At 36.1% G+C, this 13999-nt stretch overlaps 1 protein-coding gene across 7 annotated transcripts in view; it reads right to left on the reverse strand.

The window, feature by feature from the left end:
• Window positions 1–3507: 3507 nt before the first annotated feature.
• NEBL (nebulette) overlaps window positions 3508–13999 on the reverse strand; it is a 370452-nt gene continuing 359960 nt past the window's right edge. For all 7 annotated transcript variants that reach the window (XM_070432628.1, XM_070432639.1, XM_070432591.1 and 4 more), the window contains 2 exons: window positions 11455–11561; window positions 3508–8789 (listed from right to left, as the gene is read on the reverse strand). In XM_070432628.1, coding sequence (XP_070288729.1) covers window positions 8613–8789; window positions 11455–11561 — 284 coding nt within the window. In that variant the 3' untranslated portion in view covers window positions 3508–8612. The remainder of the gene's footprint in view (window positions 8790–11454; window positions 11562–13999) is intronic.

The following is a 13999-nucleotide window of genomic DNA, read 5'->3' on the forward strand; positions in this document are numbered from 1 at the left end:
TTTAAAGGAGGCAGATGTTCAAATTTCTTGTTAGAATTGTACTTTTTTAAAAAAGCTTTTATTTACCTCAGAGCAAAGACTTATCATAAATAATTACCAACGATGTTTCTGCATTGTGAGCAATGTTTTCGTGATGTCCAGTTAATGTAGCAAATCTATCCCAAGATACCTCTTAGATGGGGCTGACAACATCCAAATGTGTTAAATCCAAAACTGGAGAAGGAGAATTTTCCTTAGTTCTGCCACACACTGTATGGCATAAACACCCATGAGCACATACTTTCCAAAAACATTCAGGGACGAAATAAGGACACAGGAAAGCCTACGCAATAACCAATTATCCAAAAAAGGAAGTGAAGTATTCCACATCTGTAAAACTTTGTTTACACAATGAACTCTTTGAAACCTGCTGAATTTTTTACAGGGGAGTAAGTCATAATTAGAATAATAGAAGGGTAGTGCATACACATACATTTGTGTATGTGCATAATCTGATATTTATCTGTAAAGGATTTATTAAAAATATGAAAACCTGCCCTTACTACTTAAATTAAAATTTGGTAGTGGAGAGGATTATTTCTACTACTAGCTGCCAGTGACTCAGTTTCCCCACGTGTCTAACGTTCAGATGGACAGAAGTTGCACCTAGGGCAGCTTTCAGAGCTCAGTTCAAACAGCATCTCCTCAAAGAGGCCTTCCATGCTCTTCCTCCAAGTCCACAGCTCACTGCCTTCTCAGTTACAAGGACTCGGGGCACAACAGGCTTCCCTTTCAGAACACCTCTTAAACTGCAAGTAAGCAATTCCTTCTGTAAGTATACACACGTGTACATAGTGTATGAATGCATATCCTTAATTGCTTAATATCCGTCTCCCCCTACCAGTATATTAAGGCTTTATGAGGAAATTTCCTATATTCTGTTCCTTGAATCACATATACACAGAGTAAATATTTGATCAACGAATTAACAACAGTTACTGCTTCATCCACCTTAATCAAGAACTATCACTGAGTAAGCCTGGAAAAAATAGGTATTTATGAAAGCTATGCAAAAACAATTCAGCTTTCATACCGGGAATACCAGTGCCCATGTCACTGAGCAAGGTGGCCCCAGTCACTGCCCTGTTCTTTGCCAGTCATTTAGAGATCATGAGAAGATTTCTCTCAACCCTCAATCCTTTCTTTCTACATTCATACTGGTTGAAGTTAAATTTGTTTGATATTAATTATGCATACTCTTTATAGGGCTCAGGGAAACAATTTCTAACTAAAGTGATTTTCAGTAAGATATATAAAGTATAATATATCATAAAAGGAAACTTAAGACATCTTTGGAACATTTGAACTGTAATAATATATTGACATTTCAATCACATTTGACTGTTTTGTTTGGGTGCAGATCTTCCCATCATTCATGAAATGTGTACCTTGTCAAGAGGAGGTGGCCTCACAGAGTCAGCAGGACGACTTTGCATCTGACATGGAGTGTGGGCACACCCTGGGCAGGTGGCATCGGGGCTGCCTAACACAGGAGCCACCATAACAAGAATCCATTTCCTCCTGTGTTTAGCGGTTCCTGCCACTTTTGACCATCTACTTTACTTTTTACTCCGTCTATTCTAAATAGATTTCCCCATCTCGTGACTTGCTCTTACTCATGCTTTCTGCTCACTCACATCATACTTACTCCTGACTTCCTTCTTCTTTTCCTATGTCTTTCAGCTTTTACTAATACAACCAGTGAGCTACCTTGCTCTGTCTTGTGAACTCAGGTCTTCAGACCAGGTTGAGTCACCATCATCCCTGTTAGGCAACGTTCTTGTGCAGCCCCCAACAAAGGTACCGGGTAAATCTAAAAAACAGTCACCTGGATCCAGCCAGCTGTCACCAGAGGGATGACAAAGAAAAATAAAGTTAATTTGGGCCTCATGGCCTTGGATAGCAAACCTCTGGGAAAAGAAAATAACAAGAAACTAGGGTCAAGAACAAGAAACTAGTTCACTGACAGAACCACTTAATAACTAAATTTGAGGTGCAGCAAAGTGCCTTATTTTTTCCAGTGGAATAACTGGAATTCAGACTTTGCTTTCTCTATTTTACTCTACTATCCTCTTTCATGTTTGCTACTAAAAAAAGAAAAGTGAAAAGTGGAAAAGATCTAAATGCCATGGTATAAACACAAAATCAGTAACTGGGCCCTCTGTTCTAATATTGACTTTTTACCTTTTTAATCTATTTTTTCATCCTGTTTTTCATTCGAACTCTGCTGTGCCCAAATACAAATAAATATAATAGACAAGGGCCTGAGAATTTTGTTCAGAACTGTAGAAAGTAGATGAAGTTTTCCCACTTGGGCCATATCCGGTTTTCTGCCATCACAAAACTCTTATTCAACCCTGTGTAGGAGAAGCAAATTACATAAAGAAGGGAACAAAACTTCCCTTTTATCTAGTTTTTAAGTCTGAATATTTTTTAAAGTTATTTTAGTAGGCTTCTGGTGATCATGTATGTCTTCAATTACTTATCTTCATAGATTTTTAAGTTAATAAAATTATCAGCATGGTATATTCTAAATCTAAATTAGTTTAGTTTAGAAAACTATCTTGCTGGGTTATTTATTTATCTGTGGCTTGGGTTCCAAAAAGGAAGTTTATTATCATGGAAGGGGGAAAAATTTTGGAGATAGGAAAAGATAGTAAATTATTCAAATAAATAAGTTACTTTGTAATTTGAAATGTCATCAGTATGTTTGATAACTACTATCATTCATACAAATATTCATTTCATACTTTTGGAATATAAAAACCCACAAAGTTCAAGATTAGAAAGAAGTGTTTATTCTATCAGCAAGTGTCCTAAATGTGTCAGCTGCAATGTTTATCAGTTCATAAATAGGAAAGCTAATGCACCATCAAAAATGAACTTTTACAAAATAATATACAAAAGGTAAGGTTCTAGTCTCAACAGATTTTATGAGGATAAAAATAGGGACTAACTCGCTTTTTCCAACTATGGGAAAATTAGGGGGGAAAAAAGCAATTGTGTTCTATGGTTATGAGTGATTCTTAGCTAAAAAATTACAGCATCTTCCCGTTTCATGTACTAAATTTGTGCATTTTTTTAATTCTTTGCTCCAAACTGTTTCTTTCATCTGACAAATTCAAGAAAATTAAAATTGTATTACTGAGGACATATGAGGAATTTAATCTTGAAAGAAGTGAACTACAATGAAGTACCATTGTGATATTTTGATATAAAATCAGAAAGATACTGAGCGTTAAGAAGCATAATATTTCTATCATCTAAAACTAAGCCTACTGGGAGAGGAAGACTCATTTTGAATGACTCACCAATGCGAGTGCACTGAAGCCAACATATTCCTTTGATGAGATTTGATGTTCGTTGTCACGATAAACCTAAAACCTAGGGTATTATCAATGACCCATGCTCCAAGAAACCAAAGTTTAATCACCCATGCTCCAAGAAACCAAGGTCAGAACCAAGAAGTGGAACCATTTTTTATATCCCGCATTTATTTAAGCAAACCAAGTTGTAGATAGGAAATTAAAGCGTTCTAACGTTTTACAAATACAGAAAGAAGACACAGAAAAACAATACCCTGAAGAAAGTGCATCTGAGAACATAGTTCTGTCCCTGGAGGACACCTGCAGTGACCACACAGCAGCCATGGCTGACACATCCATCCGTCATTCTTGTTATTACATCGGTCAGTAGTTCTAATAGATAATTCAGCGATTTGCCTTTAAACAAATAATAATACTAATGACTCTGGTAGCCTGAAGGGTTTGTGAGTGACTACACCCTACATACATGACATTAGGCGTAATGTGTTATTTCAATGCCGCTGTACATTATGCAGGGGAAATAATGCCTTATTACCCGATTACTGTGACACCCACTAACATGTGAACTGGTTTGCATAGGTGAGTCCTTTGGGCAGCATGATGTTGCTCTAGTCCATCAAGGCTTCAAGATTCACAGTGTAGAGGAAAAAAACATGAATTAAAGCATTTCTACTAAAATATATTTTAATAGCTGGTGTTAACAATTTGCATGACAAAAGCCAGATTATATTAGTAACACTGGGTTGTTTCTTCTGTGAGCCCCTTCATTTTAAAAACATTGTTTCCTTCAAAACTGTAAGCTCTCAAAGTTAGTAAAATCTTGCAAATTAATCAACCACAATTCTACACATTTTGAAGCAAATAAAAGCCAAACTGCACAGTGATTCAATTTTGCACTTTTATCACAAGTCAAAGACCAAACTGTTCCACGCCATGCCTGTAACACACTGGCTGCTGCTTCTAAGATGCTCAGCCATTCATTGTGTGGACACTGAAGAATGGGACTATAATGCAGATTTCTTTTTTTCCTTTAAGTAAAGCATTCTTAATAGCACTGGATTACAAAGAAGTATACACTATGCAAACTGAATACCATATATCTAACACCAAAAACATGTGGAATTTCCATGAATACACTAAAGTAACATGGACAACTGGGGATGAGATTTGCCCTGGGGACTCTTCCAGGCTTGTGGACTCCAGGATCCTAAGCATCCTGGAATGATGACCACAGAAGCATTATACAATGTCATGAGTTTTGGATCATCGATAGTTGACAGTGGCCTGGGAAGGACCTAATGGGCAAGGAATACTTGAGAAGGAGACTTTCATTTATCATTTGTTTACATAGCTTCTTCCTTAACTAAAGCTTTCTCAGCACCATGTCACGTTACCCAAAACAAGCACACTCCAGCCACTTTTAGATGATCAGAAGCAAATAGCTAAGATATAATGAATTTGTGAAGTGAATTTCATCTTGTGTAATGAATTCAGCCTCATAATATAGGTATTTCATATCTCAAGCCTAAAATTAATGTTTATGCAGCTCAACTATATATAAATCTACAAAGAACCGTTCAAAAATTGGTGGAAAGGGTCAGTATTTTCTAAATTCCTAAACCTTTAGAAGTAAAATAATCAACTATCACCCTTCATACCTGTCAGGAGCATCTTACTTCCCCACCACAAAAATACCAATCATGTGTAATAAAATATTACTATAGGATAAGCAGAAGCTTGCTTTTCTTTCCCAGACAATAGTGGACAAACAAGGGTAATCAAAAAGGCACCTATTTTTGTATATATCTATATTATAATTTTGGTATAAACTATATCTACTTTATATAGAGATGTGTTATTAAAGGATCACACACATTGTCTCTGTCTTTTCATTAAAAACATTCCACTGGAGTTGAACAAATTAAAAAAAAAATACACCTCTTCAACGTCCACTGTTTTAGAAAAGTTGGCTTCCCAACCCCCAAAGTGTTGTAGAGCTCAACACAGAGACGATAAGGAAAAAAAGACTGTGGCAAAACGGGCAAAACCGCATCTTTACCATCTTCAAGCAATGACTCTAGTGGCAAGGGAGGGGCTGGTCTGGTCTCATCCCTCTTCACACAAGGTGCTCTTGGAAATTGTGCTTGCATATTGCTGGGCGGTGTCTGGAGGTGGGGGGAGGCCTGAGAAGATGCAGGGACATCTGGCAGCCAGATAAATGCTAATGTGAGATTACAAGAAGACACAAAGAAGTCATTTTGCCACAGGTGAGAGATAGAAAGCTTCCTTGGAGACTAAGAATTCATAAAAACACTTGCTACAAAAACTGCTTTTCTCCAGAGAGGTGTGATCCGCATACAGCTTGGTTTCCGAAAACTTGAAAAGTCTATCACATCGCTCCTTGTGCTTTTGTCAGGCTGGAGGACATGGGCTTAGGAAAGCAGGTGCGTGCTCTCGGTGCTTGGGCACCCACTCTTCTGTAACTTGATTTGTAAAAAGGCTCATTTCTTAGACCCTTGCTTAGCTGTCAGCGTTATGTATGATACCTCTTGCCAAACTGAAGCTGGGCAGGTACCGTGTTGAAAGAGGAAAAGCTATTCAGCGATGTAGCTTTGAAAATGATTCTGTAAAATAGCACTTTGGTATTAATACACATAATTCCTATATTTCTGCTGAGATGCTTAATATCCTGACAAGCTTTAGTGACAATGACACCACTATCAAGTGAGAGTGCCAGAAGCATGTGACATCTTGTTCTCCCTCAGTCTTTACTGGAAAATAACCTCCCTCTCGTTAAATTCTGATCAGATCTGAATTCCTAAAGGCGGGAAGCAGAAACATCTTATTATGCAAACATTATGCAAAACTTACAATTTAGGAGAATTATTCCCCAAGTATTGACTTTTACATTCAATGAACCCGATTTTGCAATCAGTGGATGAGAAAAACAATGAAATATCAAGCTGCTACTTTATGGTAACTTTTCCCCATTATCCTTATCATTTTAAGTCAGTTTTCTTTGAGTTCCCTATAAATGTGCTATTTATCAAAAATTGTACCTGTCCTACATTTGGTCTGCAAAATTTAATCAACAACGACTCCTTTTTTATAATCGTGAAAAAAAGTCTGGGTGAAACGTAAATATTTACTTAATGGTATAATAAAACTGAGCAAGCTCATTTCCCTCACTTTTAATGCACATAAATTTTTGCAAGAATACTGCAAATTAAGTTTGTGTTTGTAGGTTTGTGTACAGGACATCAAAACTGATATGGGGTTTAATCAAACTAATCATGACCGGTCATTTCAATGACAGAAAATCAGTCAAACTGCCTATTCCATAAAGCTCACTCAAAAAAAGTCTCTAGTTATTTGCCTGAATTTTGTCTCTCTTCAATTTTATGTCAGTGTCATGCAGATGAAGCTTGCGTGCAATAAATTTTATTCTATTTACTCTTTTAGCTAGATAAGATGAAACTATAGATTTTTAAAAGTATTAGCTAAGCTTTCAAAGGTGTTAATAAATTAATGTTTGCCTTTGGATTGATAAACATTTCAATAAAATATATTTTGTTAATTTCTTTGATTAAAAGGTATAAGGAGATATCCCCAACCCATACATTTTACTACATTTTTGAGACTTAGCTTTTTCAGCTTCACCTCAACTATAGAGTCAGATCCTACATGAATGCTACCCTGTTGCAGGTCCCAATAAATGACACAATCAGAAAAACACAGTTGCTGATGGATGTTAATCTCAGGTGATCTTGACTGTGGACTCAGGTGAAAGTCACAACCCACAGGCAAAGGCTGCAGTCATGGCTGTGAATCCAGAAAGAAACTGCAAGGTCACTCGTTTGAAAAATCAAAATCTGACAACAATTCCATTTTCAGTGAACAACCTGTGCCTGGACCTAAAATCTCTGATGACATTCCTATCTCACCCCCTGAATGTGATTTAGGAAGTAAAAAGCAGAAAGTGACAAGAAAGTCTTTTCTTTTACTGGTTTCAGCGGCTACATTTCCATTCCAGAATTTGAAAACCTTTTCCAAAACAAGAAACCAGATCCTCTCTCTCTCTCTCTCTCTCTCTCTCTCTCTCTCTCTCTCTCTCTCTGTAGATTGGGTCGGTCACTTTTTGTTCACTGGTGTTCTCTAGCACACTTCCTATCCCACTTTGCCATTGGCTCCTGTTAAGTTTTCTTAACTTTTAAATCAGCAGCAGCATTAAGTTAATGAAAGCTGTTCAATAAACACCTAAATCACTTATTTACGAGAGTATACATCTATTTCCTAAAGTGTACATCCTTCAAAACTAGAGTGCAATGCAGGAGAATCTCAAGCAACTTTTCAAATTATGTTTTTCTGATGAGCTGACAACTAGAGGAAAGGCTTTTAGATATCAGCCACACTTTTAGATCTAGTAGGAGTAATGGGCAGTGCAGCTGCCTATGTTACAGAAGCTTGAACCTACATGTCATGCAACAGGGTAAAGGCTATTAGGGAAATCATATAGATGGCCTTAAATCTGCCCTTTGCAGAGTAGCTATGAAGTTATTTGGTCCTGACATTCTGTGGAGCCAAGCATACGTGTGGGTCCATAGAATGTAAGTGGAGAGTAGGATATGTCTTGGTACAAATAAGAAATAAATAGACCCAAGTTGGCCAAGGAAACAAAAAATTTCTTTGTTCAGTAGAAGTTTCTAGGTCCCTAAGGCCACCACTCGATATAATTTTAACAAAACTGTCATTTTGCCATTGCTTACTTTATTATACTAGATGATTTTCACTGGAATTGGAAATTGCCTAATGACTCCAAAGCTACACGGTTTTTAAATTATTGGCTGTGTTGCTGAATTAAGAGAATTGGCTTCTGGTGATTCCAAAGTGACAGCTAAGAAGTCTCATATACGTGTTACATTTACAAGACAATCAACATCTCTATTAAAGTCTACAAAAATACATCTCCCCAGAAGGGTTCAGTAGCCAATCAAAAAAAAACCAGTAATACAATTAGCAGCACCAGGTCTCCAGACCTAATTATTTTGTTTACAGGAACTACTGAAAATGCTGCTGTTCTCAGCCCAGAAATCATTCCTTCCTCCTGGTACCTGTGTGTCTAATTGTCAAAGTAAGGGTAAATTATTGTAAAATAACTGCCAAGTTGTCTCAAAAGTGTCTTCTATCTTTTAAAAAGACTAGGTTTAGTATACATTAGAGTAAAGCTCAAAGGGCAAGGGGAAATAATTAATTCACAAACTCAATGTAATTTGCTGGGAGCATCCCGGTTTTCCCAGTTCTCTGCACCGTGCCGTACATCCAGCCGTCATCGATGGGCTGCACGTTGACAATGTAGTCGCCGTCCCTGAAGGAGACTTCATCTTCATCCTGGGCACTGTAATCGTACATGGCTCGGTAGGTCCTCTGAGAAAAGAAAGACGGGGTCACTATGAATACCAATATAGTCATGGCCACAAACGCCAATCCCAACCAACCAGCCCACTCATAAAGCAACTGTTAGGAATGTTTCCAAGTACATTTATTTCCGGAGAGTGGTACACCAGAGTCTAGTGTCCTAACTGCTCATCTCAGGTTTACTAGGCTAGCAAAAAGCTAACATTTGGGGGCCAGCACGGGGATAGAACAAGCCACTGAATACAAGTGCTGGCCTGTCAAAAAGTAAGCTTTAAAGTAGTGAAGCCCAACTCCCCCCAGGTTCGGCTAACCTCAGAGACATCAGGTGACATAGATTCTCCCCTAGTCCACAGTCCTCAGAGAATAAAACCTGCCACAGTGGCAGGCAGATCCATGTCACTGCCAAGTCACAACAACTGGCCCCTGGCAGAGGAATAAACTTTTCTTAAGCAAGTATTTAGAATGTTTGTTTCCTCTTAAAAATATACAAAACAAATAGAAGAAAAAATCAATAATATACTAATTTTTTGGCTTTTGTAGAAATTTTTTGGCTTTTGGTAGAAATTTAGCATATACATGTTCTAAATATTAGGGTACATATAACTAAATCTTTATTATAATGAGGAACATGTTTACTTCCTCACTTCAAACTATGTTATAAAACTATATCATCAATACAGTATAGTACTGGCATAAACCAATGGAACAGGATAGAGAGCTCAGAAATAAACCTATACATATACGGTCAATTAATTTATGACAAAGGACCCATGAATGGACAATGCGGAAAGGACAATCTCTTCAATAAAAGGTCTTGGAAACCCTGGACAGCCACATGCAAAAGAATAAAACTGGGCCACTATTTTACACAATACACAAAAAATTAACTCACAATGGATTAAAGATACGAATGTAAGAAGTGAAATAATAAAATTCCAAAAAAAAAAAATGTTGGTCTTGGCGATGATTTTTTTATTTGACACCAAAAGCAAAGGCAACAGAAGCAAAAATGAATGGGACTACATTGAACTAAAAAGCTTCTGCACAGCAAATAAATCAGCATTAAAACGAATAGGCAGCTTACTGAATGGGATAAAATATTTATAAATAATATCTCTGATAAGTGATTAATATTCAAAATATAAATTGAGTTTTACCATACTTGTTTTCATTTAAGGCCAAGAGTTTAGTTAATATTAACATCAGATGATCCCAAAATCAAATGAATTCATACACTGAGGAAACTGACTGAGACACAAAGAATTTTAGAGCAACTAAAGATAAATTTCAAACTGCGGGGGTTGGTGCGGGGCACCTGTTTCTAAGTTCTCAAAGGGCCACGTGACTGCGTCAGTTGCTCGGAGAAGCAATTTCAGCATGAGATGTCACACTTGACACAAACATGACCTGAACAGCGCTCCCAAACTTGACATTTATTTAATGAATTAATGCTTCAATGTTTCCAATGGGAGGATTCAAAGACATGTTGGCCCTGTCATTTAGGTTTTAGTGGCCATTTTGATTAATGTCCAGATTAATTAGTTAGTATGACCAAATATTTATGCTTTACAGACATGACTGAAGATCATAACTGGCTAACACCAATAATAAAATAACAATTAGGGTATTGCACTAGTAGAATCTTTGTGTTTCATTGTTTACATGTTTCCACATCATACATTCCCTTCTCAATAGTATATCTCTATAAGTCTTTTGCTTCCTTCAAAAGTGTTGTACCAATGACAGCACATCATCCTTTATTTGGAAATGTACATGCCCATTGACAGATGAACAGATAAAGAAGTGGTACATATATACAATGGAATATTATGCAGCCATAAAAAGAATGAAATTTTGCCATTTGCAATAACAAATGGCTTAGAGGATATTATGTTTTTGTTTTTTGTTTTTGTTTTTTTTTTTAAATATATTTTATTGATTTTTTACAGAGAGGAAGGGAGAGAGATAGATAGTTAGAAACATCGATGGGAGAGAAACATCGACCAGCTGCCTCCTGCACATCTCCCACGGGGATGTGCCCGCAACCCAGGTACATGCCCTTGACCGGAATCGAACCCGGGACCTTTCAGTCCGCAGGCCGACGCTCTATCCACTGAGCCAAACCGGTTTTGGCCAAGAGGATATTATGTTAAGTGAAAATGTCAGACATGAAAAAGATAAATAGTGTATAATTTTGCTTATATGTGGAATCAAAAAAACAAACAAACAAAAAAACCCAAATGAACAAACAAAACAAAAGAGCCTCATAGATAACAGAGAGCAAACTGATGGTGCCAGAGGAGAAGAAGGGTGGAGGGAGTGAGTGAAAAAGGTGAAGGGGGATGAGAGGCACAAACTTCCAGTTATAAAACAAGGAAGTCATGGAGACATAATGTACAGCCCAGGGAAGCTAGTCAATAATACCACAGTAACTTTGTATAGTGATGGATGCTTACTAGACCTACTGTGTGGTGATCACAATGTAAAGTAAGTAAATGTCAAATCACTATGTTGTACACCTGAAACTAAGACAATATTGTATAACAACTATATGTTAATAAATGATAAATGTTAAAATATAAAATAAATAAAAATTATTTTTCCATGCATATTTATATTTTGGAGATGAAACGGGAACACTGGGCAAAAAGAAACACTTTAAACCCACACTTACTAGATTTGGTGAATGCTGCATTGACCTCATGGATGACAGGCTGGTCTGGTGCATGTACCCGTAGCCTTGGGAATGGCTCTGCTGGTAGGCTCCAGGAAGAACAGGTGCTGCACATTAAATACACACACACAGATTCCTTAAAGCAAATCTCAAAACCCCTTCCCACCCCCTCAAGTGATTTCATGCTTTGCTAGCATCTTCTGAAACAAAATGCCATTTTTCAGTACAATGTGACATTTGGGTAGTGATGGTATAAGCAATCTCTAGGTTAGCATAAATTCAGTAATTAAGGACATATATAGGGAATCAGTTAAACATGCAGTTAACTATATTAGAAATATTTCTATAACTCCATTGCAGTTGCTATACTAAAATAACACAAATACAAAAAAAATGAATTTCCCATAACCTCTTAACAATATTATATTTTCACTTGGCCATGTGATCCTCTTAGATTTTTTTTAAAAAAAGATATTTAAAGAAATTTCATTGGATTGTCAAACCAATGACAAAGTATAAATGTTTTCACTGTATACTTCACACATAAGAGGATGCTCTGCAGATTTCAAGACATACAGCTGAATGTTACCTTTACAAAGATGATAAGCACAGCGTATGTTTAGCAACATATGCTTGTTTAGCAGTAATAAGTCTACACCATTAAAATAAACCTTTACTTAGAATATGTGAATTTTCCATTTTATTTTGCTGTAAGTCAGTTGATTGTAGTCAGTTGATTGTAAGTCAATCAACTGAAGCTGTTGCAAGAGCATGAGAAACCAAACTACTGAAAGAATGTCATAAACATTGTGCCACTATATTAAAAAGAATACCATCAAAATAGTATTTACTTAATTTGTGCTGTTCTCACCACTAATCATGACATTCAAAAGACATAGTTTCTGCTTTGAAGAACACTGGATTCTAGAGAAATCAACAGAGAAGCTAGATAAAACCCCACAAAATCAGTAGACATATGCTTGTGTGTTTCTCTGGAAGTACTTTTCAGTATTGGTAAGCAGAAATATGGGCTTCACATGAGGGCATTTTAGTAACATGCCCTTCACTACGTTTTGAATTAATTATATGATACATTAGTAAAACTTATGAAATACATGTGCTATAAAAATCCATAACAGGTTCCCATTTTTGTTCAATTAGGTTGAGTAGATAAAGTAATTATTATGTGTTGATTATTCAGGTCAGTGTTTATAATAAAAGAATAAATCAGATGTAATTCTTGGGTGTTATGAATAATTAATGTTTTATAAGTGGCACATTGATTCTAATGATATATGAGAATATCAAACTTTAAAGAAATTTAATCATCAGAAAATTACAAAACATTAATGTGTTCTCCTGATGATAATGACATTAGGTTGAATGGGGATTTTTTAAAATAGTTCTTGAATTAATTCATATTATAGTGTTGTTACAAAATTGTCCTGATTTAATGTCTAGATATGGCATCAAAGAGAAATTGCCAAGATATTTGTTTGGATTTATAGTACATTATAAAGTTATTAAAACATTAAACAACTTCAAATACTTCAGAAAATAGCACTTTTTAACATTATCAACTCAATTTAAATATTTAATGTCAAGAGATGTCAAAGATATTGTCAAATTCACTCATGAAGAAAAATAATGAAATCCCCATAAATATTTAGGCCACCTAATTAGTTGAGTCAAAGAACCTTTTCTGTGTGTTGGAAGCTGGACACATTGACCATTTATTCACTTGACTCTCAGCAAATATTTACTAAGTGAGTTCATGTGTGCACAGGGCTTACTGCATTGCCTGTTACTTACTAAACCTCCACAAATGTTAACAGTCATCACTATTCACTATTTTCGAGGCATGCCAGGACCAACAAAAACCATTGCCCTTCTAGAGCAGCGATGGCCCTGGACATCTGCCCTTTGCCCAATTAAAGAAATGACTCTGGATACTTAGGGCATTTCCAGTTAAATATATTAGTCAATAATTCCAATTGCATATTCCAGACTGGCACTTCTGAAGAGGTTTTTATCCATTACACAAGTCATTTCATTAATTATTATTTTAATGAACTTGTAAATACTAAGTAAGGTTAAATAAATAACACTGCGAACTTACTTAAAATAAAAATTAAACTTTTAAACCTTTGTTACACTATTTAATTATGTCCTTTAAATTTTTATGTACAAAGTTAAGTACAACCATCTCAAAATATTTTGGGGGAAAAACAGGAAGAGACAGTTAAAAAAACACAACATTAAATATACTATCTCAGATGCTGTAATGTGTTTATGCTTAGTTAGTTTGTACCTAATCCCAGTTAGAGCCCATCAGTACTAACAATTCAAGAATGTTGTTTAACAGTATTCTCTAATATTGGCTTTTAAAAATCAAGTATATTCATGCCTACTCAATTGCTCAAGTTTGACCTTAAAGGAACCTTTTGTTATTGTCAAATACCAGGAAATAAAAGTAATGTATTTGTGCCCAGCCAATGTGGCTCAGTGGTTGAGTGTCAACCTATGAACCAGGAGGTCACAGTTC

The sequence above is a fragment of the Myotis yumanensis genome, unplaced genomic scaffold (assembly GCF_028538775.1).
Source record: "Myotis yumanensis isolate MYYU_CA2020_CCGP unplaced genomic scaffold, mMyoYum1.0.hap1 SCAF_1, whole genome shotgun sequence".
Classification (NCBI taxonomy): Eukaryota; Metazoa; Chordata; class Mammalia; order Chiroptera; family Vespertilionidae; genus Myotis; species Myotis yumanensis.